Source organism: Haplochromis burtoni, unplaced genomic scaffold, assembly GCF_018398535.1.
Source record: "Haplochromis burtoni strain Fernald_Lab_line unplaced genomic scaffold, NCSU_Asbu1 Contig_90, whole genome shotgun sequence".
Classification (NCBI taxonomy): domain Eukaryota; kingdom Metazoa; phylum Chordata; class Actinopteri; order Cichliformes; family Cichlidae; genus Haplochromis; species Haplochromis burtoni.
The window spans coordinates 2,004,042-2,028,968 of record NW_024582451.1 but is presented as its reverse complement, the minus strand read 5'-3'; the positions used below and the strand labels follow the sequence as shown (position 1 = coordinate 2,028,968).

Below are 24,927 nucleotides of genomic sequence, written 5' to 3'. Positions count from 1 at the left end.
GAACGTCTTACCTCACACTAACCCCTGCTGTAGGGATTCCTAGCTGTTGTTCATCTGCCCATTAAAACTGCAAAACGTTTTGAGCTTGTCCTGTGTTTGTGGCCTTCTGGTGAACTTTGACAGGAATATTCTTCAATGATCAAGTCAGTCACCTGATCCCAACACAATAAAGCATGCTTTTCAGCTATTAAATACAAAACTGAAGGCAGACAGACTCACAAACAAGCTGCACCTCTAAACTCCACACTCTCTTGGTCAAATCCAGACTTTTTAGTTTATCGGCATTTATTTGTCAAAGCCAACACACATTGTTTTATATTTAGACAGACTATCTCCACAGAAGTCCCCCTAAAGTGCGCCTATAGTGAAGCTTTAGGGACTTTAGGGGGATTTTCTTTCCTATAACATTCCGTCAGTATAGTTGCGTTTTTCTTCATCCACAATTATTGTAGTTTAGGCATGCATACATGCACATAGTGAGCTGTCACTGTTCACAAAAAAAGTCATGCGTATCAGCTTAAATATGTGTCATGTGAGGCTTTTCCTGCCCTTTCCAATTTTTTTTTTTTTGGACGGAGGTGGGGGGGTGTCTGATGATACGTTTCATAGGAGAGTGCATAGTAGGTAATATCCGGGGGCAGGTCTAGAGTAGAGTGGGAGTGTCTGCGCTCTGCTGTCCTTCCTACCAGAAAAACGGTGGATAAGACCCACATTGCCACACAGCCGCGCACTGCAGAGGACAGAGCGGGACTCAAACACCATCGAGGAATATGTCAGCTGTGTCACGCACCGAGGGACGCATAAAGCCGCCGCGCAGCGCAGTTTCTGCACATCCACTGCCTCTGCTTTAGTTTAGCAGACAAACACAACCCCGTTTAGCACTTATGCTTTGCTAAAAATCTCTTCTGCTGCTGCTTCTGGTCCATTCCTTTCCCTCCTCCCCTCTCTTCCTGCTCCTCCTCCTGCTGTGTGCCGTCCCGTCGCCAGGATGGACAAGACGCTCTGCAGTCCGCATCCCGGGACCAACAAAACAAACTCTTCCTCCGCGGACCTCCGCGGGAGCTCATCATCGAGGAAGCCCGGTGGGCGGCCCGGGTCGCACAGCCCCGGCTCCGGCTCCCTGGGCGGCTCGGCTGTAGCGGGAGGCAGTCGGGCAACTGTGCTGGGGAACAGCATGAATTTGCAGCAACAGCAGCAGGCGCGCAAGAGGCAGCTGGAAGGAGTCCTGAGCAAATACACCAACCTGATCCAAGGCTGGCAGAACAGGTAAGCACGTGGATGGGGTCGGGGACGTTTGACACATGATTTAGTTTCGGTTCATGCCCCAGGTGAGGCTTCGTGTTGTTATTTGCCCCGTCCACGTTGCACTTTTACCACCACGTCACTGCGAGGGGGAGGGGGTTCAAAATCACACAAGTCTGGACGCCTGCTGATGAATTAGTTTGTTTGATCGCTGTCTTCATGGGCTGACTTACATAATGGGCAAAAGAGATGTTAGAAAACAAAAACTGTCATTAAATAATACTAATACTTATAATAATAATCCTCTAAAATTCTTGTAATTTCCAGTATATTATGTTATTATATTAATTGCTAAAGTATTTTCAGAAACATCAGATTTGCTGCTTTTCTTGGTCTGTTCTTATAATAAAGTTAATATCTTTGGGGGTTTTGAAAGCCTGGTTTCCTAACTTGCATTCTCAGAACTTGTAAAGAGTAAAAGTTTTAAACTATTTTGGAACATTTGAGCAATAATTTAAAAAATGTATAAATTAAATTAGGATTAGAGATTACTCAACTGAAAACAATGATGGAATTGGAAAATGCCAAAGTAATTAATCATTTGTCAAAGTTGGTGCTGATTCATCATCTGTCGATACATTTTAGAGCTACCGGATTAATTGTTCCCCCTTTAAAATAGCCCTCTTAAATTCTTAACTATCGATCTCATTAAAGATATTGGTTTATTAAAAAAAATAATAAATTTAGCCATCCATCTGTTTTCTGCTACTTATGTGGGTCTAGGTTGTGGGGGCAGCAATCTGAGCAGAGATACTCTTCTGGAGGGGAACCCAAGGCATTCCCAAGCCAGCTGAGAGATGAAGTGTCTTCAGTGTTTCATGAGTTTGTATCAGGGCCTCTTCTCAGCATGACATAACATAAGGAGCTATCCTTATGTTGTGGCAGAGTACTGAATGGTTAAGTTGGCGGTAAACATTAGCCTTCATTTTTATTACATGTTATAAGTGCGCTTCAAACAACACGACTGATTACAGCAGTGGTTCTTAAACTTTTGGCACTACACATCCAGTCATAAGAGAAACAGCTACTAAACTAACTAATAAAAGGTGCTTAGATGGTGCTTTTCTTCTCAATTTGACAACTGAAAGTGTCATTCACCTATTAAATCATTTATACAAGTGCTTTTCTATGACTAAGCACTTTAACCTAACATTGGGTCAGGGGAAAACTGGGCATGTCAATACTTTGACATGCAGGTTGGTGCCAGGGGTCAAACAACCGACCTTCACATTAATAGACGACACGCTATACCAGGTAGCACAACGCCATCAGCACACTCTTATTTATTTTCCCCAGAAAAATCGAATTAATTCAGCCATAGTTTCTAGTATTTTCCTCCAGCTTGTGCAGGTCTCCACCTTTAGCAGCTCTGTGGCCTTCACTACAACTGAATAGGACTGAAACTGAAGCCAATCAGATATCATGCAGTTTGATTAACGGGAAAGTGCCAAACGACTAACTAACAATCATTGTTACTTTGTTTTAACCAACTGGTGTTTGGCTAATAAAATGTGGATAACACAAAGGTCAAGGTGGACAAAATGAAGTCTTGCTGACATTAAAAAAGATCAGAAAGGACAATGAAAAGTGGCTAACGCGCAAGAATGAGACCCTGCTGCCACAAAGTGTTTGTGTTTCCTGAAACTGTGGACACACTGTACACTTACGCCTGCCCGTCTGTACAGGTTTTTGCAGTTGCTGATCTGTACTGATATTATTCCCATATACTGTGACAATCTGTAATTCCGCTGCTCCTGAATCAGTGCAGGCACTCTTGTAATGAAGTATATAACATCTTCACAGCAGTGCAATTCTCAAAAAGTGCCTGTACCTCATCCAGAATTTATATGCCATCACGCCGCCCTGTCCGATTTCCTCATCTCAGACACAGACAAATACAGAGAGAGGTTTTTATGAGAAGCTGTGTTTTTAATTTTAAGTCAATGTGAGTCACATGTGAAACATCTTCCCCTGGGTTGGACTTTCTTTTCATTCTTGTTTTTCTTCCCCCTGCGGTCCGAACAGCTAACATGAATTATGCAGGATCTCTGCGTTTGGCAGTGCAATTAGTTTTGTGTGTGGGTAAAGAAGAACTAAGCGACTTGGAGCATCCCATTGTGTACAGTGGCACTGCTGCAGAGGAGAGGGAAGCTCACGTTGTGTGGGGTTTGTTTGTGTTGAGGGGCGGTGTAGGAAGGCGGAGGAAAGACTGACTCGTCCCTGCTCTCCCATCAAACTGCCAGACGATGCACCGAACTGCATCTTGATACGTACCCGCAGGAACACTTGTGGGACAGCGAGACAAACCTTCATTTCAGAGCGATCAAAGCGAGGTGGCACTGATTAAAGGAAGCCTTAAATGTGCGTGGTGTTCTCGTGGGATTTGTCACATGTAGCCTGTGAAGCGCGTTTTAATCAAATAGTACGGTCTGCCATGTGCACGGGTGTGCTGATTTCTGATCTTTGTACAGACGAAAGGGCATTACCAAATTGGTTTGGCCTTTGTGGGTGATGCTGCCTGTCCAGTGTCAATTTCAAAGTGCCTATAGGGTAAAGGTGTAGCTTCGCAGGAGAGAATCCTTTAACTTCATTGACTTGAGCAAGCGCCAAGACCTCAAGCTGAAAGAGTGTTTCAGCACAGACGGGGAGCAGCGACTAAAACATCTTGAAAACGTAGCCTGGAGCTGAGATGGCTTTTAGTTTCCATTTAGATTGTCTTTGAAACTATACTAACATGGGTCAGTAGGCTTATTGCTACTGCTCGTAGCCCTAACATTAGTAATGATGACAAAATGTACAAAGTAGTTTCATTTGAATTCAAATTCATAATTTTTAAATTGTATTTTTTGGCTCTTGAAGAAGGAAAAGAGTTTAGCAATCAGACTTTGCTTTGCTCTGTTTTTGTTTTTTTTTCAAGTACAGAACACTGCCAGGATGTGACTAATCAAAGCAGTGATGATTATCTCTACCTGAAATTCAGTTAAAGCTATATAAGTGAATTAAGGTGATTCCTGGAGTCATCTTATTATCACTACCAAGAAGGACTGTTTGATCCTCTGTTTGCTTGTAGGATAACTTTAAATTAAGAATGTGTTTCCAGAGCTGGGGCTAGAAGTAATAAAGTTTTAGAGTTCTGGATGTGGATTTAGGAATTTTAGTGCACTCTCTTAATAAAAGACGAAAGTTGTCACTGAGAATCCAGAAATTAATCAAGTGCAACATTCAACTAGTAAGACACATTTTTCTGCTCATTAATGGAAGTAAATAACTTTAATTTAGTGTCTAATCCAAAAAAGAATGCTGTGCATGCCTTTTTTTATGCTTTTGTTTTTGTCAAACAGTAAATTATAAAATTCATGGATAACAACAATAACTATATTTTAGCATTAAAACTGTCATTTGGATTAAAGAGCTTGTGCATGCTGGTGGATTAACCATTACAGAAACATAAAAAAATATTTTGGTAATTACCAGTGCTTTTAATTTATGGCAGCTGTGACATGAACCTTACATTGTGTGGTGCTCTAATAAATGTAAGCACTGTAAACACCATGCTGAAGTAAGAACAAATCAGCAGACACTGTCTTAATGTTCTCAGGGAAATGTAATCTTCTGGATGTAGGGAGTCCGTTTATGGATGGTGTGGAACACGGTGCAATCTACCAGGAGCAAATCAACTTTCACTTTCAGTACTTGTGCTTCTGTGACTGTAGAGATAACACTGCGAAGGGGATGATCAGGATCTGATCCTTTCCCACATTTCATTGCGTCACCAGGCACCTGTTTCAGTGTAAAAAAAACAGAGACAATGAAAAGGGGAGTTTTACAGGAGAAAGAAATGATAGAAACAGTCCTATGGAGCACTTATGCATCATCTCCATGAGAATTCCCCACAAAGGTGGGATCTGCAACTTGTTGTTTAAAATCCTTGAACTGTGTTTCAGCTTTGCAGCTGCCGTCTGTGACATCCTGCAGTTGCAAACTCTTAGTATCAAGATATTATTATGTGCACTTAGGTTTGTTGGCTTTGCGGCTAATGGTGTCGCTGCTGGCAGAGAAGCCACACTTGGTCTTACAGGCACGTTTCTTGAGTCTTAAACTTTGAACTTTTACTGCAGATATCAGTAAATAAAGTAAATGAACATGATTGCTGTGAGCTCTGTGCAGAGATTTGCAGGTATGGGTAAAAGAGGGGTGACTCACTGGAGGATGCACCAACAGATAGCAGTTTTTCAAAGGAATCTGCTGTAGTGGAATATTCATTTATTCTTTTTCTTCTTCTTTTTTTTTTTTTACAGCATTATATGCAATTGCATTTTCAGATGATTTAATATTAAATATTAATATTTAGCTTAAATTGCAGAGTTATCCAAAGAGTGCTTAAAGTACAATTGAAATCTGCCATGTTAAACCTTTTGCACTCTTAAGTTTGATTGGATCACCCATGAAGAGGAAAACATGGGTGATCCATGGGTTGACATTCATAATTATTCTGTAAATCTTGCATTGACCGGAGTTTTCACCCTTGATGGCTTATTTTAATGTGTTGTGCTGTGAAAGGCCAATATGTCACAAACCCAGGAACACTGAAACAATTAACTGGAAGTACTTGTAGTCCTTTCATTAAAGCAAAACAAAACAAAAACAACAAACTCCCCCACCCCACCCCTGAAAAACTGTAATGTTGATAATATGTCAACATGAAGGTCAGAAAGCATTACTTTTGTTATTGTTTATGGTATTTCTATTTTTAGCTCGTTTTAAAGCTTTTAAAGCAGAAACCATTGCAGCCAATGTAATTAAAAATAATCTATTCCAGCAAGATTATTTCTTTAGAATATCTTTAGTAAAAATGTCATTCTGCTACAGCAACGTTTTATTTATTTATTTAATTTCAAGATTATTTAGTTTTGAAATGAATCAGGACTGAATGGTGGGTTCACTGTTGTGTTTTGAGCCTTTGTTCATATTTCTTCACAGTAAGTGATTTTTACACCCTATGCTGTAGTTCTCTATCTTTCTCTGAGCTCAGGAAAGCATTTGCTGTCACCTGGGATAAAGATTTATATTATATATATATATATATTATTAGAGGTTTACTATGGGAGGGGGCCTGTAGAGAAATATAAATCAGCTAGGTTAAAAATGAAAGGCTTTTTGCAGCCGGACCAGATTTTAAAATGACCCGTTTCTTTTATACCTGTGAAGGAAGACGATCAGATGCTCCATCTTTCCTCAGGTTGTGTTCAGCTCACAGTTAATATCCGTAAGTGCCCGCAGCGTAAAAATAGAAACGTTTGAAGGAGGAGAGGCCGTGCCCCGGTGGAAGACATTGTTTGAGTAATTACATTGTCAGTCACGTTTCATCACGTGCAGGAACACAAAGTGTGTGTGTGTGTGTGTGTGTGCGTGTGCGTGCGTGTGTGTGTGTGTGTGTGCATGTTTGGCAGGCCGTGTCTTGGTGGGCAGGAGACCTGAGTGGAGCTAATTCTGCCACTGTGTGGGCGGCCATGTGTCAGCGTGAAGTACCGTTATGTTGAGTAGGTGCTGTGTGCGTTTGTGTGAAGAAAATGTGCTAAGTAGTCAGTTTTGTTTATATATGCACATATGAAATGCATGCTATACTTGTAACCATAGTAAATGATTCAAACCCTTTAAACCTAAGCATTGATGACAGTCACAGTCAGTGTAATATAATAATAATCATTTATTATAACACTGTTGTAATAATGGCAGTGTGACTTTAATAATGTGCCATTATGGGAAAGCTAGTGACACATTTATACCCAGATGAACTGATGAAAGGAAAGATTTTGGAAGGGAAGAAGTTTAATGTGCAACAGAGCAAATGAGCTCAAAGTTTGCCTGAAGGTGCTTTAGAGATTAATTGAAATGCTTATCATAAAAAAGTGGTTAATAAGAATAAATGGTCTAAGGCAGTGTATACAAAACCAATAAACAGATGGGGTTGTTAACAAGAGTTTCAGTATTATAAGCATTGAAACTGCAGAATTCTGGAAAGCCAAAAACCCCCAAGAAAAAACAACCTTCTTTCAGCAAGTCTTGTCTCTGTCATAAGCTCCTCCCACCAGCGTAAGCACACGCATTTGTGTCATACGTGTGAAAAAGGCAAAAGTCAACACACAAGAGCAGTACTTACTCCTCTGTTTAATTTTTTTAATTATCAAGCGCCACTGATCGTTACACAATCTCACATGAAAGAAAAAGAAAAGACAAAAACATCACAAGCCACGTCTTCTACACTCCAAAGAGGGCGAGGCATTTCTAGTTTCCTCTCAGATGACCTCAGTTATAAAGGGTCAGTTATGTTTCTCAAAAAAATGAAAGAAAAATCACATGGTTCAAAGTGTTTTTTCTAGCTGCCTTCGTGTGTTTCCTCCCACAACCTAAACATATGCATCTTAAGTTAGCTGGTGATTCTAAATTGACTGCAGCTGTGGGAGTTAGGGTTGGGTACTCTTTACATTTTGAACCCATAGTGGCAGCATGAATTGGCTACTATGCTCGGCGGTAACTTTTTAGTGCTTATTTTGAAATAATAAATGTACATTTTTGTCTTACAAAGCAAGTCCATACTTCTCGACTGAAACATTTTATTTATTGACAACATTTGTTCGCTCTGACAATGTCTGACGTTGACGTTGCTATCAGTGTTTGCATACAAAGGTCTTTGATATAGTTCCTCAGATAGCGTGTTGCTTTCCCGTCAATACAATGCTGGTAAGAAATTTCAATACAGCCAGAGGAAGAATGCTGAGTTTAAATGTCAAACAATAAAGTGGAGGGGAAAAAGGCCAGTTTCTCTGACTACAGCTGATCCAACTTCCTAATAAATTACCTACTGCGATATTGACAAAGTGCCCAGAAAATGTTTCATTATCATCTATGGGTTAACTTCTCATATATTGATGGCCAATATGCTAAAGTTAGTTGGAAACTTATGAGGCTATAAAATAGGTGGACTGGCAACAGGCCTACACCCTGATTATTACTGTGTTACAGTTTGAATGGTCTTCCTCTCTGAAGTGTATTTAAGATAACTTTGGGATGTTTTTATATTTAAGGAAACCAAGTAGCACAATCATTTTAGTCCTTACATGCACTGACAAAAAGTGTGGCTGAATATGAAGGAGATCATTAATATGCCATCTATCCTTCGTATATCCCAGATGCAAACTTTGCACAGTGTCACAAAGATTAATAGAGGAAGTGTTGTTTGCAAGCTGCTTGTTATTCAACAGTTGATTACCATACACGGTGTATGTTGTGTTCGCATGCATAAGAGGAAGTGTTGTCAGACAGGTTTTGTAACAAACACAGAGCACAGTCAAACTTATTTAGAAGAGAGAATAAAGGGTAACAGGTTTTTAGAGTTTATTCTAGTTGTGTGTGCTTATGTTTTTTCTGTGCTTCTGATGATTTGTCAATCATTTGCAGATTGACTTCCTATCTGTCTGAGCTGCTTCACATTCACACACCTGTAACAACTCTGAGGTCATGTAACCAGTTGCTCTAACACATTCCTCAAATGAGATTAAAACAGAGAGGTGATCAAAATATAAATGTTTGCACTAAATATATGGAATGATCTAACTCTGCACATCTGCTTGGCTCAGATTTTAAATCCTATTTTATTTTAATAAATTTTTGTCTTTTAATGTTGTGTATTGTGTTCTGTTTTCCTGGATTTTAGTGTTAAGTTGAATTGGCCTATATCTTGCTGTTTTAAATGTGCTGTATAAACAAATTTGACCTTGACTATGGCTTGTAAATCAGTAACTATTTTAAAGCCTTTTATATCCTTATCACGCTGAAAAGGAGTGGATAGTTGGTAAAGAATATAGTGGATGGGAGGAAAAAAAGAACACAATCATTATCAAAATCCTTAAATCAAGTCTTAATTCTCAAACAGCTCTGTGTAGAAATGAGACTATGACTAAAACTTAAAGGTGCAGAAGTCAGATTGGTCAGGAAGCCTTTGAATGTGCAGACAAACACACACATACGAGAACTCATCTCCTTCTTAATGCTGCCCTAGAAGCCACGAGAGTCCATTTGAGAATTAATAGGTTGACATTATGCATTCTCCGGCCTCTCAGACTAAACAATCAGTTTGCCACAGTGAAGTGTTCCCACTTAAAGACACTCGGAACATATTTAGCATGTCTGCGATGATAGGAAAATACTCAGCTTATTTATTACAGACACATAAGTACCATCTGTGAGGCCTGGTTTACCTCTCGCAGCTTTTTCTGTCTGCATTTTGAAGTCATGCATTACCTGCAAGTGGTTACTGTGTGATCATTTCACGCTAGTGGACATGCTTTTTGTCATTTTAAAAGTAGAAATGTGAGCTTTTGATTGTGGATTGTAGCGCACAGCTAGTTTCCAGGGGGACGAATGTTGACGACACACTTTAAAAAAAAAAAATGGAAAAACAACGTCACCTTCTGCTGCTGTAAATCAGGTGTAACATTCATCATTCCATGGAGCAGATATCTAACTTAATTCTTTGTAATTTGGTTATCGGCATATGTATGAAGTGTGTGCCAATCACACAATTCATACCATTTATAGCTCTTTCTCAATTTCCATTTTAGACCGTCTTCCTGTATAAGAAGCTGTGAGCGTCGTGTAGATGTTATATCCATGTCTTCGTAAGTGCTCTGCAGGGTGGGGGATGTACTGTGATGAACAAATAATTTCTTTGCACTTGCACTCAGTGGAAAAGGAGCTCTGCTGTGCTTCTTTGATCAAAGCTGTGAGTCGGGGTGGTGCAGCTCTGGTGGGTGTTTCTGTGTCTGAAAAGGGGAAGAAAACTGCAGGCATTAGCTTGGCTTCATGTTGATATATTTCTGTCTGTTTAATGGCTGTATCTCCTGTCTTTTTGCTGTTTCTTGGGTTTCTGTTCTAATTTTCTGTTTTTTGTAAGGCCAGCTTTGATATTCGAGTGCAGGGGAAAGGGAAATGAGTTAGCATTTTGCATTTCCCCTTTCCTTCATATCTTGTTTGGTTTTCTTGTGTGTAGTTTTCTTGTATACTTTTAGGAATGCTTAAAATAACATCTGGTTTTAACAAAGCCTTTTAATAGTTTCATTGCCCCCACTTGTGAAACTATTCCATGTCCCTGATATGGCAGCTGGTCAAAAAGTACAGCCTGAAATGTTTAGATGTTTAAAAACGTCAGATGGTAAAGTTTTATTATGATGATACGTTTGTGGAAGCAAATAAGAGTTAAGAGATTGTGAATGATGAGCTTACACTCACCAGCTACTTTATTACATACATCTATTTAGTTGCATGTTAAAACATGACTTATCAGCAAATCAAGTCCATGCATTTGTGGATCTAGGTATGGTTAGGATGACCTGCTCAACGTCACACTGAGTATCAGAAAGGAGAGGAAAGGAGATTTGAGTCACTGAATGTGGCATGGATGTTGCTGCCAGCTGGGCTAGTGCGAGTTTTTCAGAAGCTACTGATCTGTTGGGATTGGATTTTCCTGCACAATCATCCCGAAATAATAAAAAAATATATATATCTAGTGATTTTTAGAGAGGTTTGGATAGACTGCTTCAAGCAAGGTTTGGACCTTGAAGCAGATGGACTACAGCAGCAGAAGACCACACTGGGTGCCACGCCCGCAAACTAAGAACAGAAAACTACAATTCACAATGACCTCATCAAAATGGATAATGGGAAATTGGAAAAACGTTGTCTGGTTCTGATGAGTCATGATTTGTCCTGAGACATTTGGATGAGGATCAGAATTTGGCATAAATAACATGGGGAAAAAAGATGATTCTGATGACAGCATGAAACCATCCTGCTTGGTATGAACAACTATGGGTGGTGCTTTGAGTAGAGGATGTTTGGGATGTGGTGAAACAGGAGATTTTCATCATGGTTATGTAGCCAACAAATCTGCAGCAACAGTGTGATGCTACCATCTCAATGTGAACCAAAATCTCTAAGAAATGTTGCCAGTAACTTGTTGAATCTGTACCACAAAGAATCAAAGTATCTCTGAAAGCAAAAGTGGCTCCTAACCAGTACTAGCAAGGTGTACCTAATGAAATGATTGAGTATAATTTATTTGGCCACAGCAGTGTCAAGATCTTCTCATGATGTTACAGGAAAATAAAATGCCAGCAGCATGTAATCTCCCTGATAGTTGCCAATCACTCTCTTATTGATCCCCCTTTTCCTGCCAATAATCAGTGTGATTCACTACTCTGACGTCCCTCCAAGCATATTTGAGAATTAACTGCCAAAAGAGCAGCGAGGAGATGTAAATCCTGCTGACAAGCCATTTCCTGCAGCACAATTGTTAAATCCATTAGGAAATGGTAGTGTTTCTGTTGATGTGGACAAATGTGCTTGACTAAGCTCTTTTTAAAGTGCAAATATTGTTATGGTGGTGATTTATAGCGGGCTCTATGTTGTTACAGATGTCTGCTCCTGAGTGCACGTACAGGTTTCTAGAGATAGAAAGTTTGAACATGAATTCTAATTCAAGTATGTATAAAGGTTTAAAATAAACAGCTGTGGTATATTTAGAAGCAATAAAACCCTACGTGATGACACGTTCTCTGATATTTTAAAGGCGGATAACAAAATCGACTGCAGATGGTGATTTGTTTCATGATAGCATTGAGTGAATTGATTTGTCCATTAAAGGTATTGAATGTCTTTGCCAACAAAGAATCCTACCCCAGGGTACTGTAATATCTAAACTGAGTAACAAAGGAATTCAAATTCATCATGCATTAGCACATATTACTGAGCATATTCCTGTTCTGCTTGGTCACCATGCATTTAGTGCCCATGTTGTATCTCTGTGTGAGCCTTATTCTCATAAATTTCTTTCAGCACCTTCCAATCTGTTTTTTCCAGGACACATTTCTCTTTCTTTTTTCTTTTTTAATCATGATGTTGGGTGTCTTTTGAAGCCCTACAGTTTCATTTATCAACTGGAAAGTGACAAAAGCCCACATAACAGATTGTGAGCCATATGCACAGCCTGTATTTTAGATACTAAGGTACTGTAAAATATTGTTCATGAATCAAGTTTGATACTAGTTGGAAATTAGATTTACTGTCTTAGATTTTACTGCAGCCAAACTAATCATCTTTTCATTTGGTCGGCGGGCTGCAGCAGCCTCTTGCGTCCAAAGGCGAAAAGGTCTCCGTGGGCCAAGACTCTGGCCCTGCAGGTCGGTATCGGCTTATCAGCAGAGAGAGCCCACGAAAGCCCGGACTTTGCTTTCTGGCGCCATTCATCATATCAAAAGTCTGCAATGTGGTTTAGCTGGACAAGCGAAGACTGCCTGGAGGGGGTCAACAGTGAATGCCTCCATTCTGCTGACTGCACAGGGGATAAGACTTGATACACTGCTGTGAGCTCAACATGCAGCGCGTGAGGCCGATGAAGATAGCCCTGGATATAAAGTGATGCAGGCAGATTGTTCCCTGGATGGCTGTGGTCGGCATAAATCTCCAGCCCTCCTGATGGAAGGGGACAAGACTGTGAGCAAGGATCAATTTTCAGACGGCAGCGTTCCCTGTGTGCTCGCTGGAGCTGAGAGGGTTCATGGGGAAAAATGCATCCTGTGAAGGATGGAGCAGTTAGCAGCTCAAGCAGCTAATGAGTTAGGAAATTATGATATATGCACTGTTAAAGCAGTGGTTTTTGAATACGCTGCTCCAGTTTATCTCAAGATTTTAAATCGGCCTTCGCGTCAGTGTGCTTTGCTTGTTACGTCACACACATGCTTGTTTTGCTTTCAAGGGAAACTTTGTCATGACTCACCTGAAGTGCGAGTATTTTAATATCTTTTTAAGGCAGCTTGTAAAACATTACATTATTTAGCATCCCTCATTTCATTTGTTAGTTAGAGCTTGACCTGGTGTCCGTGCCTCCAGCCATAAACTCAAACTGCTTTGTTTTGAGCTCTTTTAGATTAATGAACAGATGCAGGCAGCATGAAAAAAGCCTAAAATGCATCCAGGAAGGAGGGTTGCCATTCACTGTCCATCAGGGTCTCAACAAAAAGGTGCTCTTTGCATTCATTTGCTGCTTTTATGCATTCATACACCCCCACCCACCTCCTTCCGTTGCCCCCTCTGACATGCTTGTATTAGTCACGACCCACCTCCTTGAAAGCTGGGAACCCATCAGAATGACCATGATGCAAATGGAAGAAAGAGGCTGGAAATATATGGAAAACCCAGTTTCCCAGTGTAGCTCCAGAGATGTGACAGAAAAACAACAATGAAAATCTGATTTGTGCAACACTTGCTGGCCTCAGTGTTTCTATCAACATTTTTGTCAATAAAAATAACCCCACAAGCAAAAAAAATAATCAATAGATTACTTCGTGACTTGACCGACTTTATTTAGTTTAAACAGGCACAGTTTTGAGTTCACTGGACTCATGTGTGAGTCATGTTTCAAACGTAATGTTTAGTCAGTTGACAAAGATTGATTCGCAGCATTTCTGTTTGCGTGTCGCACAGTTTGAATGACTTTCTGCTTAACTAGGAGCCAGCATATGTTTGAGGATCACACATCAATAGGGTGTAATGATAAATGGAAAGCAGTGTCTGTTCAGCAGATGTTGGTTTATTGTGGTAATGAACATTTTTTTTTTGTTATTTTTTTTTTTTCTTTAGTCATTAGAGAAATGATCCTTTGGTGTTCTGCGCTAATATATCATAGATCTGATATGAGAGCTAGCATCTCATCTCAGCTTTTCCTGATCATCTAAAAGGCCTGCATAGTCCTAGGAAACTGATGGTTATGTTCTTTTCTTTATACCTTTTTATCCTTTATTTAGGTGAGTAGTGAAAGCTGGGAAAGACATGCAGTTAATGGCCTCAGGGTGGATTTGAACCCGGGTTTCTGCAAATGCTTAAAAAAAACTGATCACGAGCTTAACCTGATGGGCAACAATGGGGGCTCATATTTTCACCTTTTAATTAAATAATGATGCAGATACATTGGTAAAGGAAGTTGATGCGTTTCCATTAAACTGTGGGGGATACAGATTCATAACAGGTAATAAGAATATAACCTGTTATGAAGAAAATAGGAAACGGTGCCAGTGTTTGAAACATGTAGTAAACAGCTTTTCTGAGACACCCAAAAGACACATGTGACATGAAGTGGATAGATGGCGCCTTAAAGTTCTATTTAAGATTCATATAGAGAAAAAAATTTCAAACCTTCCTAGCCCCACGTGGAAAAATCATTGCACCCCTTTGCGAAGTCGTGAATTATCTGCTGAGACCTGTTAAGTCAAAACTGTTACAATGGTAGATGTTTATATAAAATGGCCAAAGTTTCAAATAAAGCGTCAGTGAGTGTATGTACAAGTAATCAATATGAACCCAAAGCTCAGGCTTCAGACAGTTCCACGTTTAAAAAAAGTTTTTTTTGTCCTGATCTGCATGATGTCACAAAGAGGGGATATCATCAGAGACACCATGATAATTCAACATTTCCATGATGCTTAACTCACAATGCATTGGTAAGTTCTCAGTCTCTTCTTCTCATGTCACTTGTTTTTATTGCTGCAAAATGGGAGCTTGGTGCAGACAGCCTGATAAATATTTTTCGTTAAAAATGTTGCATGCACCTTAAAAACTGAACTCTTCGCATTGCAGTCTAATCCAAGTTACTTGGATACAAATACCTGTTGACTGCTGTACTGCTACAGGTGTTTTTAATGTGAGACAGCAGTCAGAGTCTTCTGTGACATAAGAGTTCTTGTAGATTTGGGTACAGCGGTGTCATTTAAAAAACGTTGTGTCATACCTGCACTCCAGTACCTAACCAGTACCAGCAGCCCATAAAGTTTGTGATGGATTCTGTTATTTTCTTTGCTCACTCTGAAATGGGCAGTAACTTGGTAATCAGCTCTCTTCTTTGCTCAATCTTTGTTTAAAAATCCAGAATAAGTCCATATGTTTGATTTGCACATGGGCGGCACTTTCCTCGAGTTCTTCCTCCGATGCATTCATCTGTGTTTTACCGGTTTCCTCCCACATGCTGACTGTCACTTCTTTTGGCCTCACTAGAAATGTTGTTGTACGCCGTACAGTGACAAATAAAGGCACTCTGTTCTAAAAGCACAAAAACAGAGCAGCCGAAAGTAGCTTTTATCCCTGATCATTAAAATCCAGCTGATGTTCAAACTTTCTGTTTTGCAAGGGCAGCCAGTCTGATGAAAGATGGCTTGAAAGGAGAGTGGACTGGGAACGGGAGCTAAAACTGAGATAAACTTGATGGCGATGTGCCACTGCCCAATGTAGGATGAAATCAGATTATTTTGAACTGCAGATCATGCAGATCTACTCTAGTTGAGTCCATTAATACAAATATGGAGCTGGAAATGAGCATAATAGGTCCACTTAGGTTTGCTGATCAATACTGCAGCTCCAGTAATGGTGCATGGAGCGTTTTATGTTTAGTTTTTTTAATATACAGGTTGAATCTCAGGGAAAGGAGGATGATACAGGGCGCCTCTGAACATGAACACAAGACAAAGACAACCGCTATTGCCTCAGGCCTCTGTGCAAAAACATGAAAAGGTCAGCCATAGCCACCCAGTGCCATTGTGGTCTGTGCTGAACTGCAGAACCAGAACAAAGTGTTAAGCAGAGCCGACGGACCAGCTTCTTGAATGTCATACGCGATCCTTTCCGGCCACAGGAAATGAAATGTCTCTGCCTCTGTTTGCCTGACTGGCTTTGCATCTTCCAGCCAGCGATGAGGGATTCAATTACCCAGTGATTGAATGCGATTCATTAATCACAAAGGAGAAAATGTGGGGTTTAATTTCCACGCCTCGGGCTGTGGGTTCTGCAGAAGATGACCGCGCTAATTGCTACCATGAGTAATTTGGAATCAAGCTTGCCGGCTTGATGGTGCTGAAAGCAGGCGTTAATGTAAATGAAGGGTTGTTCTTTTTATTTTTTTAATTTTTTGTTCACGAGTGCTGCCTGAAGAGAGATGTGGTGAATAATATCCTGCAGGCATCATTACATGGGAGGTGAGATATGTTAAGGGTGTTGAGTGTTATTACGGCAGCTCTCTTTTTGCTCCATTTCACATACATTCATGTCCCCCGCCTTGTTTTTTTATTCTCTTCCACATCCTGCACAAAGTTTGTGCAGCAGGAATATATAAAAAAAGTTTTTACCAGTAAACAAGATAATGAGAGCATAAAACAAAATGATGATGATAACGGTCACGCTGCTTCTTCCATTTCCCGTTCCCTGGTCTTTTTCTCTGGTTCATTACTTTCTTAACTTCATTCTCTCTCTTTGCCTTTTCCTCCTGTGCAGGTATTTTGTGTTGGATCCAGAGCTGGGACAGCTGCAGTACTTTGTCAATGAGCAGGGGAAGAGCCAGAAGCCCCGTGGCTCGCTGCCTCTGATCGGCGCCTCAGTGACGACGAGCGACGAGGCTCCGCACATGTTCATCGTAAACGCCGTCAATGGAGAGCTGTATAAACTCAGAGGTATGTCCTCGCGCTGGCCTCAGGCTGCCCGTATACGGCAGAGAACAAACAGTGAGAGGGTGTGTGTGTGTTTTACTTTGGATTCCTGTGAAGTGCGGTGTAGATACTAGCAGCGGCGGGATGAATAGCGGCTTATAGATGGCTCATAAATTCGAGCTGCAGTGTTTTTCTTTAAAGAGCAAAGACTTTCGAGGACATTTTTCTGCTTATTTGATTTGTATTACTTCATTGTTTTGGTTCAAGCCTGAGCATTTTATTTTTAGCAACACTAGATAGATGACCTCCTGAACACTACCTGCTCACGTCCACACAGAGAGATGAGTAGTCAGTGGAAATAACTGCATTTATCAGCGAGTCAGATCTGATCTGAATCAGTGTTTCATTCAGTAGTTGGAAGAGGTCAAGAAACAGATAAGAGACGAGGAATCTTGGATTTACGTTCGCGACGTGACAAAAACCATGACATGAAATAAGAGCGATGTGTTTATTTAGCACTAGAACTGCCATGGATTCCTGTGGGCTGGTGGCTTTTTGACTCAATCCTGCAACAACAGCAGTTGTGTGCAAAGAAGTAAGTTCTTCAAGAAGTTAATTTGTGAATTAAAACAAAACAAAAAAAAAAGCTTTTTATACTTTGAAAAATTGGGGTTTTAGTTTTTAGTTCTAGTTTAACAAAACATTTTAAATCTTTTCATTACAGAATATAAAGTTAAAGTGTGTACTGGAATTCACTAATAAATAAAGATTATACCGAGCAACACAATAATAGATCTAAGTCATTTAATTATTGTAGAAGAAAAACAGAGTTAAAAATGAGTTTTGGATAATGGGCTGTATTAGTTTAGCTAAAATAAAGAAGGTATAAAAAATAAAAAACAAAGTGCTCTCTGTGACACAGATTGAACAGGTCATTGCCCACAGTTGGCTAAAGAAAAAGAAAGATACACTGTGCACTAAATCAGTTATTGTAAAAGTACAACACAACATCCTCATCTGCCTCCGCCCACCAGACTCTGCAGCTGCTCTGCTCCCCAGGCATGAAACATGTCTGATTCAGCTGTTCTGCTCTGGATTTCACTCTTTATTTGCTCTGATTAATTCCCCGCATGCTGGGCTTTCTGCTCGGTTCAGCTACAGTTCTCCACGCGCTCCATCACACACTCCTCCGCTCTGACCTGGCTCAACATCCCAGGCATGACCCTTTCAGCGCGGCGGTAATTATTCATCATTTATCCAACTACAGTTCCCTATATATTTATTTATCAATATCATCTAGCTATATCTGGCTCATGTTAAAGCTGCCATCACATCACAACGTGTCCAAACAAGTGCGTTGCTAGGCAACCCGGCATTCTGCAATTGCTGTTTTACATGAATTTCTATTGGGTCAGAATGACACCCGATGTCTAAGTTGTCATAATTCTTTTTTCTTTTTTTATCCCACACACTCCAAAGTTCATTATATGATCAATAAACCCGTTTTAGGGAAAGTCGTGAGATGGCAGAGTTTTAATTTAACAGAGTTACATATGTTTTAAAATGCCAAGAGATCAGAATGACCCTCAGTTCTAGTGTTGGTAAGTAAAGTAAACAGTTTCAGTTCCATTATTTATTGATTCATTTCATCGATAGCAGTGCTGTCTACAGAAGTTCCAGTATGACCTGATGTTGCCTTTTTTCTCAGACTTTTTACTAAATCTGTTCAACACTTAAGACTTATATAATTTCTAGTCTTTAGTTGATTGTCTAGAAACTATATACGTGTGAAGTCATGAACAGATTTGGACACAATAAATCATTTAAAGTCTTTAGACTTTGATGGACATTTATTTAGTCCGTATTAATTCGGTGTCATCCACATGGACATTGAGCTTTGTGGATAATAAAACACAACATTGCCATTTTATATCAATTCAATTAAATGTAGTTCAGTTTTCTTTATATGGTGCCAAATCACAACAACTGTCACTCCCTTTTCGATTATAAAGACTTGACCCTAAAATAATCGAGATAAAAATCCCAGAGATTAGGATGACACCCCTATAAGCATGGTCTTGGCGACAGTGGGAAGGAAAAACTCTCTTAATAGGAAGAAACCTCTCGCAGACATCTGCAGTGACCAGTTTGGGTTGAAGGGAAAGAGTTTCAATTTGTTAAGTTACTTATCATTCATTTATTTACAGTCAATAGGTGACTCACTCTCATTCTTAGAGTGCACTCTGTTATTTACACTGTAAACATATAATAATGGTGTCAGACACCTCTGGAAAGTGCTGTGGATATTAAAAACGACTGTCCACAGTAGGGGTGGGTGATATGGCCTCAGAAAAAAAATACGTCACGGTATTTCAAGGAAATCTACAGAAAGAACAAGGTTTTACTGGTGATTGCAACAGACAGTAGGATTTCATAGTGGAAACAAAATCCATCTTTCATCAATGAGCTACTGTCACTGATTTACAGACTGCTTAACTGAAAGTATGAATCTTTTGCCACAAGGTGCCACAGCCAGTGTAAGCATAAAAGTAGCCTAGCTTGTGTTTTTCAATGAAACCTTTAAGTAAAAGCAGAAAGTAACCACTTAACATTAGAGTTTAACACAAGCTAAAGTAACCTTGTAACTCTTCAGTTGCACAATGTTGTCATATAATAAAATTGAAACTTTCTTTTCTATTTTCTACCTGGGATGGTAGTATGTTGGGTCAGACTGTGTAAAGTGGATTTCCATCCACCTCGTCACACTGTTCCTGTGATATATTAACGAGTCCTCCAACAATCCTTCACCTACTCTGTCCTCCTTGGGTTCCTTAATAGCTTTTTTTCCCTTTCTGTATTTTTTGCCTCAAGTATATCCTTTCCACCTTAGTTAGTTAGTTAGTTAGTTAGTTACTTAGTTAGTTAGTTACTTAGTTAGTTTTCTTGCTCACATTGCAAAATACTATGCTTTATTGGAGATCTTACCTCTGATAACTCCTTAGGTACTAAATAGTCATTACAGGGTGGCACTGCTGCTCTCGCTCTCAGACATGACTGGTCTTGTATTGTTGAGCTGGCTAGGGAGCGTAAACACGTAGCATTATCATGTCATAGATATTGCTATTGACACTATTTTATTATGGAAACATTTATGTTTTTTATGATGATATCGAGATATGACATGCACAGCCCACAGGATCAAGCTTAATAGTGGCTATATAAGTAAAAAAAATCAACTTAGGTGATCATCATTGTTCATTTTAAATATAATTTAAAACCAATTTTTATTTGAACTGTGATGTTGCATCTATATATATAGTCATTATTTTTCATGCAAATAAGTCGGCATGCACGTGTGCCTAATCCAGATAAGAAATTATGTTTCTATGGCCATTCAATAAGTGAATTTACACAAAGGTGAAATGTTTCTTTAAGAAGTATTGCCGCAACATGATCCTTAAGGTGGTTACTGTGCTAAAGGCCTGGGCTTTCAGTGACCTGTATCCACTTAAATAAGAGAGACTCTTTTTTCATTGTTGCTCCACTTGAGCTGCTGGAATGTCCCCTTACAGTCTTGAGGGGGAGGATATCAGAGTAACTTGGCCTATATTCTCTGAATAACTCTGTGATCCAGTGAATCAAGCTAAAAGGAAACAATAATACCACAGTGAAGAAGAAGTTGGACTTTGTAACTCACAGAAGAGGTGTTTCTATTTCCAGTGACTCATTCAGATGCTTGCCGAAAAAAACTGCAATCCTGTCTCGACTGGTGCCAACACCCCAAACTAAACAAATGCGTTAGAGGATGGTATTGTTGTTGGGGTCAGCAACAAAGATATCCTTAAAAATATCTTTTTGCTAAATTAAATTATATTTTAAAAATTAGCCACAAAAGAGTAAAATTTGTACTTGCAAAAGCTCACTTTGCTCAAACAGCAGGGCACAAAGTGGCTCAAATTAGCTTTTTAGTAGTCTGTGAAGTTAAGATTCGCTGGTATACTCAGTTCTGGATATTGGTTACCATGGGAACCCCTGAAACCTACTTGGATGCAGGTTGGGGGAACTTTAAGGTTCAGTCGGGAGTCATTTTTCAGTCTTTCTGGTTTAGCTGATAAGCAGTGTATAAGTCCACCAATAGTCCAAGTCCAGAGCTGTAAATGCCACCTTTATTCTCAGGATGATATCTCTTCACAGGATAGCTTTGAACGACTTGCCTTTTCCCTAGCTGCTGTAAGAAGATGCTGGATACACACAATCTGTAGCATTTCTCACACGGCTATACAGTAGCCTGAGAGTTTTCTGCCTCTAAACTGAAGCGGCTTCGTCCTTCCGTTGTCGGATATAAGGACACATGGGCCGCATGTTTTGTTGCTGAGCAAAGGTGAAGAGCGACTTGAATTTAATCATGTCTGAACACTGAGATGAAAAATTAAGCTATTTATCATATGAAGACTCAGAGACGCGAAGCCATTGAAAGGGTCAGGTTTTTGTGAGCTGGGTACAAACTGGCTTATTAGGATGCCTGGCACAGTTTTGATTGTGCAGCTGTATAATTAAAGCACAATGTTTTAAAGCCATCATCAAGAGTTATTGTCTGATTAGTATTTGTAAGACTTGTATGGCTTCTCAGGATGGCCCCTGTTAGCTGTGGACTGTTTTGGCTGTTGTACATATTCAGCATAAATTTCACTGAATGGTAATTGGGTGTTTACTGATTTGCTTCCCCGTGGACAAATTGTTGTTAGTTATTGTTTGATTTAGACCATATGCTAACGAAAAGTGTGTAAAATATGTCAAATGTGTAAAGACTGTTGACTGCATTTAAAAAGTGCACAGGCTGTGCATGACTCCACTCAGAGGATTGTGGAGTATTATTTTGAAACCTCTGATGCAACTTTTCCCCCGTATGAGTTAGTAGACTGTATGATGTTTGTTGCTAAGAACATAAATAAAATGATATCATAATGCCACTTACTTAAAACTTGGATCTCGGATACATACAGGTTGTTGGTGATTGGTTGCTGGCTAAGTGAGTGTGGCACCAGAAACCTCTTTGTGATTGATTGCTGCAGTCGCAGCAAAAAGTTGAGCCTTCAAAAAGTTGAACTGTTTTGAAATGAGTGTTGTGAGCGCAAGGAGGAAATTAATGCTCTGACCTGAGGATCACAGGCCCCTAATCACACATAACCTTAAGTCTTAATACCGTTTGAATGGGTAAGGAAGTTCATCTGCTATACAACTGAGAGTTGACATAAGACAAATTACATTCATAGGCCAAAAGTGGTTTTTGTACCAGGCTGTAAATGTGTTTAATTTGCTGTTAGGTTTGATGGGTTTATATAGGAGTATGTGCAGAATGGCTCTTGGTAGCAGGGAAAAAATCTAATTGGCCATTGTGATGTTTGGACTGTTAAGATAGAACTGAAGAAGCTTCTCGGATGAGAGGTGAAACGTCTTCAAGCAACTTAAAGAAGTCCAGACGCTTTTCTTTGCAAGCTCCTTTGACCACATGAAAGAGCCTTACATCAACAGCTCAGGCTGGTGATGATGATGATGATGTAATGATGTTTGGGGGATATCTTCTTCAGGGTTCTTAGTACCCTTAGTGGTGTTTAAGCCACATCCTTTGATGGCTTCTTCCAACAGGATAACGCGCCACATCACAACACTCAAATACTCTCAAACTGTTTTCTTGAACATGTTTTACAGTGTTGTCAAATGACCTCCAAGGTTATCTCGCTCCCAATAGAGCATCTTTGGGATGGGGGTGGAACAGAAGATTCACATGATTGATATTTTTTTCTTTGGCTTTGGTTTAAACTTCTTTGGTGGGTGTTTAAAAACACAGACTACATGATCAGCTTTTCTACTTTCACTGAAGTAAACTTTTACTCTGCTACTCGTCTACGGCGAAGTAAGAAAGGAAAGGATTACATCTGTCGCAGTCCTTTAAGGGTGCGATCATTAAGGACCAAAAATCATTAAAATGTGCCAATAATTGGGGAGCACTCAGTCTTTTGTCTTTATTAACAGCCACTGTTCACTTTCACATAGTAACTTTTATCTCAGAATATGTGTGACTTTTGCCTTAATTGGACGTTCTTACTCTGTTTAAAGATGACATCAAATTCCTCTTTTCTGATCAGCGTAGGAGATGAAAATGAACTGCGTGGTGCAAAAAAAATAAATAAATAAATCGTGAGGTGCAGTAGTGTGAAGCAAGAAAAAGCAATTGTATCTAAAGTTAGCCTGTAATCACAACAATGTTTCTTTGCATATAATGCACTGGGACTGCTTTAGCAAGAGCAATCATAGGGTTCAAATGTCATTGTGCTGTGCTGATGAGTGAAGGCTGGTTGCTGGTTACTGTAATTGCCTGGCAGCTCTTCCCTCTGTTCCAGGCTTCGTCAGCCCGTCCATTTTCTTGAAAATATATGTTTAAAGTGCCTCGCTCATAATATCTCCCAGCACTTTAATCAAATCTAACTGCTCGTCCAAGCATTAATCCTCAGACTCACCATTATCATAACCAATAACATCTTTCATGACACTGTAATTAAAACATGTGTAATTAGGCGGTGGTGGTGGTGCCATGACTGAGTGGGAAGGAGGTTTCTCTTTCTCTCTCCTTCTCTCTTGATCACCTAGTAATGTTCAGATATCACTCAACCATCTCTGTGGGCTGGATATTGACTTTTAAATAAGAGCAGACTAGGACGGGTGTCCATTGTTGCTCGTTTTAAATGAGCACACGGTCCAGCTTCTCATTTTCCTGTTAGTCTTCTCACTTTACAGGGCAAACTTTATGTATTCATCAAATGAATTGAGCTGTCAGTGTCACCTCCAAGACAAACCCAGCTAAATTTATTTCAGGATCAGTGTAATCCTCCTCAGTGAGGCAGCTACTCTTATATAAATGCTACACTACTATTTTGCATCCAGTGAGTCAGTCTCTCTCATATTTCTTTATTAAGTGTTTATAATCAGTCGTTTTCCAGGCCTTTTGAAGGTCTTTACAAGTTTTTCTTTAGACAGTGGCTGCTTTATCAAACATTTTCAAAGGAATTTTTGGTTTAGTTTTTTTGGATTCCCCCTTCTTTAGTTACACCGATGAAAAATACCAAAGATTTAGTCAGTTTGTTGTTTCACTTTGATTCAGTCTGACCGTTGTAATGGAGCTACAAATATTTACATGAGAATACAACGATGAACTGAGACTGATTTCCTAATCATTAACTCATTGAGCAATCAGTTTCAGCTCAGAAAAGGTTATTCATTAAGACAAAAGCCCATTAGTCTCTGGTTTCTGCATGTTACCTCCAATAAGCCAGACTCTCTTGTAATTTTTTTAAAGTGAGAAATGGTCTCAGTGGAAAGGTACCTTGTTAGAATCATACAAACTTTGTTTTTGTTTTTTTATGCTGTTTTACATGTGTTTTTGGATATGCTTCAATAAATCTCTGCACCTATTTCTTTATGTTAATAAAAAGAAAAGACGAGTGACTGAAGATATTTGCACAGCACTGTACGTATATCACTTGTGTCAGCATATGCACAGGTGCAAGGCTGGTGCTCAATACAGATGACTAATTACCTAAAATCACAGCTGTGCTTGTGCACATCACAGATAAACATCAGATTTAGGCGCTTGCTCATATGCGGGTAAGTCGTCCCTTTAGACAGAGTGAGTGATTTCTGTGGATGATGACAAGAAGAAGAAAGTGGGAAGCTTGTTACCGGATATTTTTTGCAGAAAGACAGCTTGTTACAGGTGTTTTTGACTGAATACTGTGTGCTCCCTGCAGGGGCGAGCAGCCACTCCCAGTGGGAGAACACACATCGAATGCGGCGTTTGTGTGAATGTCTCATTTTCAGAGTTGCCTCTTCACTTAAAGAGACCTTCTGTAGCTGGCAGATGTTGGCAGTGAAAGTGATTGACAAGTGCAAATTGAATTCTTCCTGCACTAAAATAACCCGAACCTCAATAATAACATCTCAACTTAACTTTAAAAAAGAAATCTCAGAAGATTTTTTTTTTTTTTGGTTGTTTTGGGTGATGATGTAATACCACATTAATCCGATGATAAAATGTGGCCGCCTT

General features: G+C 39.7%; 1 protein-coding gene across 2 annotated transcripts in view; it reads left to right on the top strand.

The window, feature by feature from the left end:
- The first annotated feature begins 664 nt into the window (after window positions 1–664).
- LOC102294758 (oxysterol-binding protein-related protein 10) overlaps window positions 665–24,927 on the top strand; it is a 92,174-nt gene continuing 67,911 nt past the window's right edge. The window contains exons 1-2 of one of the 2 annotated variants that reach the window (XM_005927666.3): window positions 665–1,266; window positions 16,675–16,850. In XM_005927666.3, coding sequence (XP_005927728.1) covers window positions 989–1,266; window positions 16,675–16,850 — 454 coding nt within the window. In that variant the 5' untranslated portion in view covers window positions 665–988. The remainder of the gene's footprint in view (window positions 1,267–16,674; window positions 16,851–24,927) is intronic. The other variant, XM_005927665.3, reaches the window with a different exon arrangement.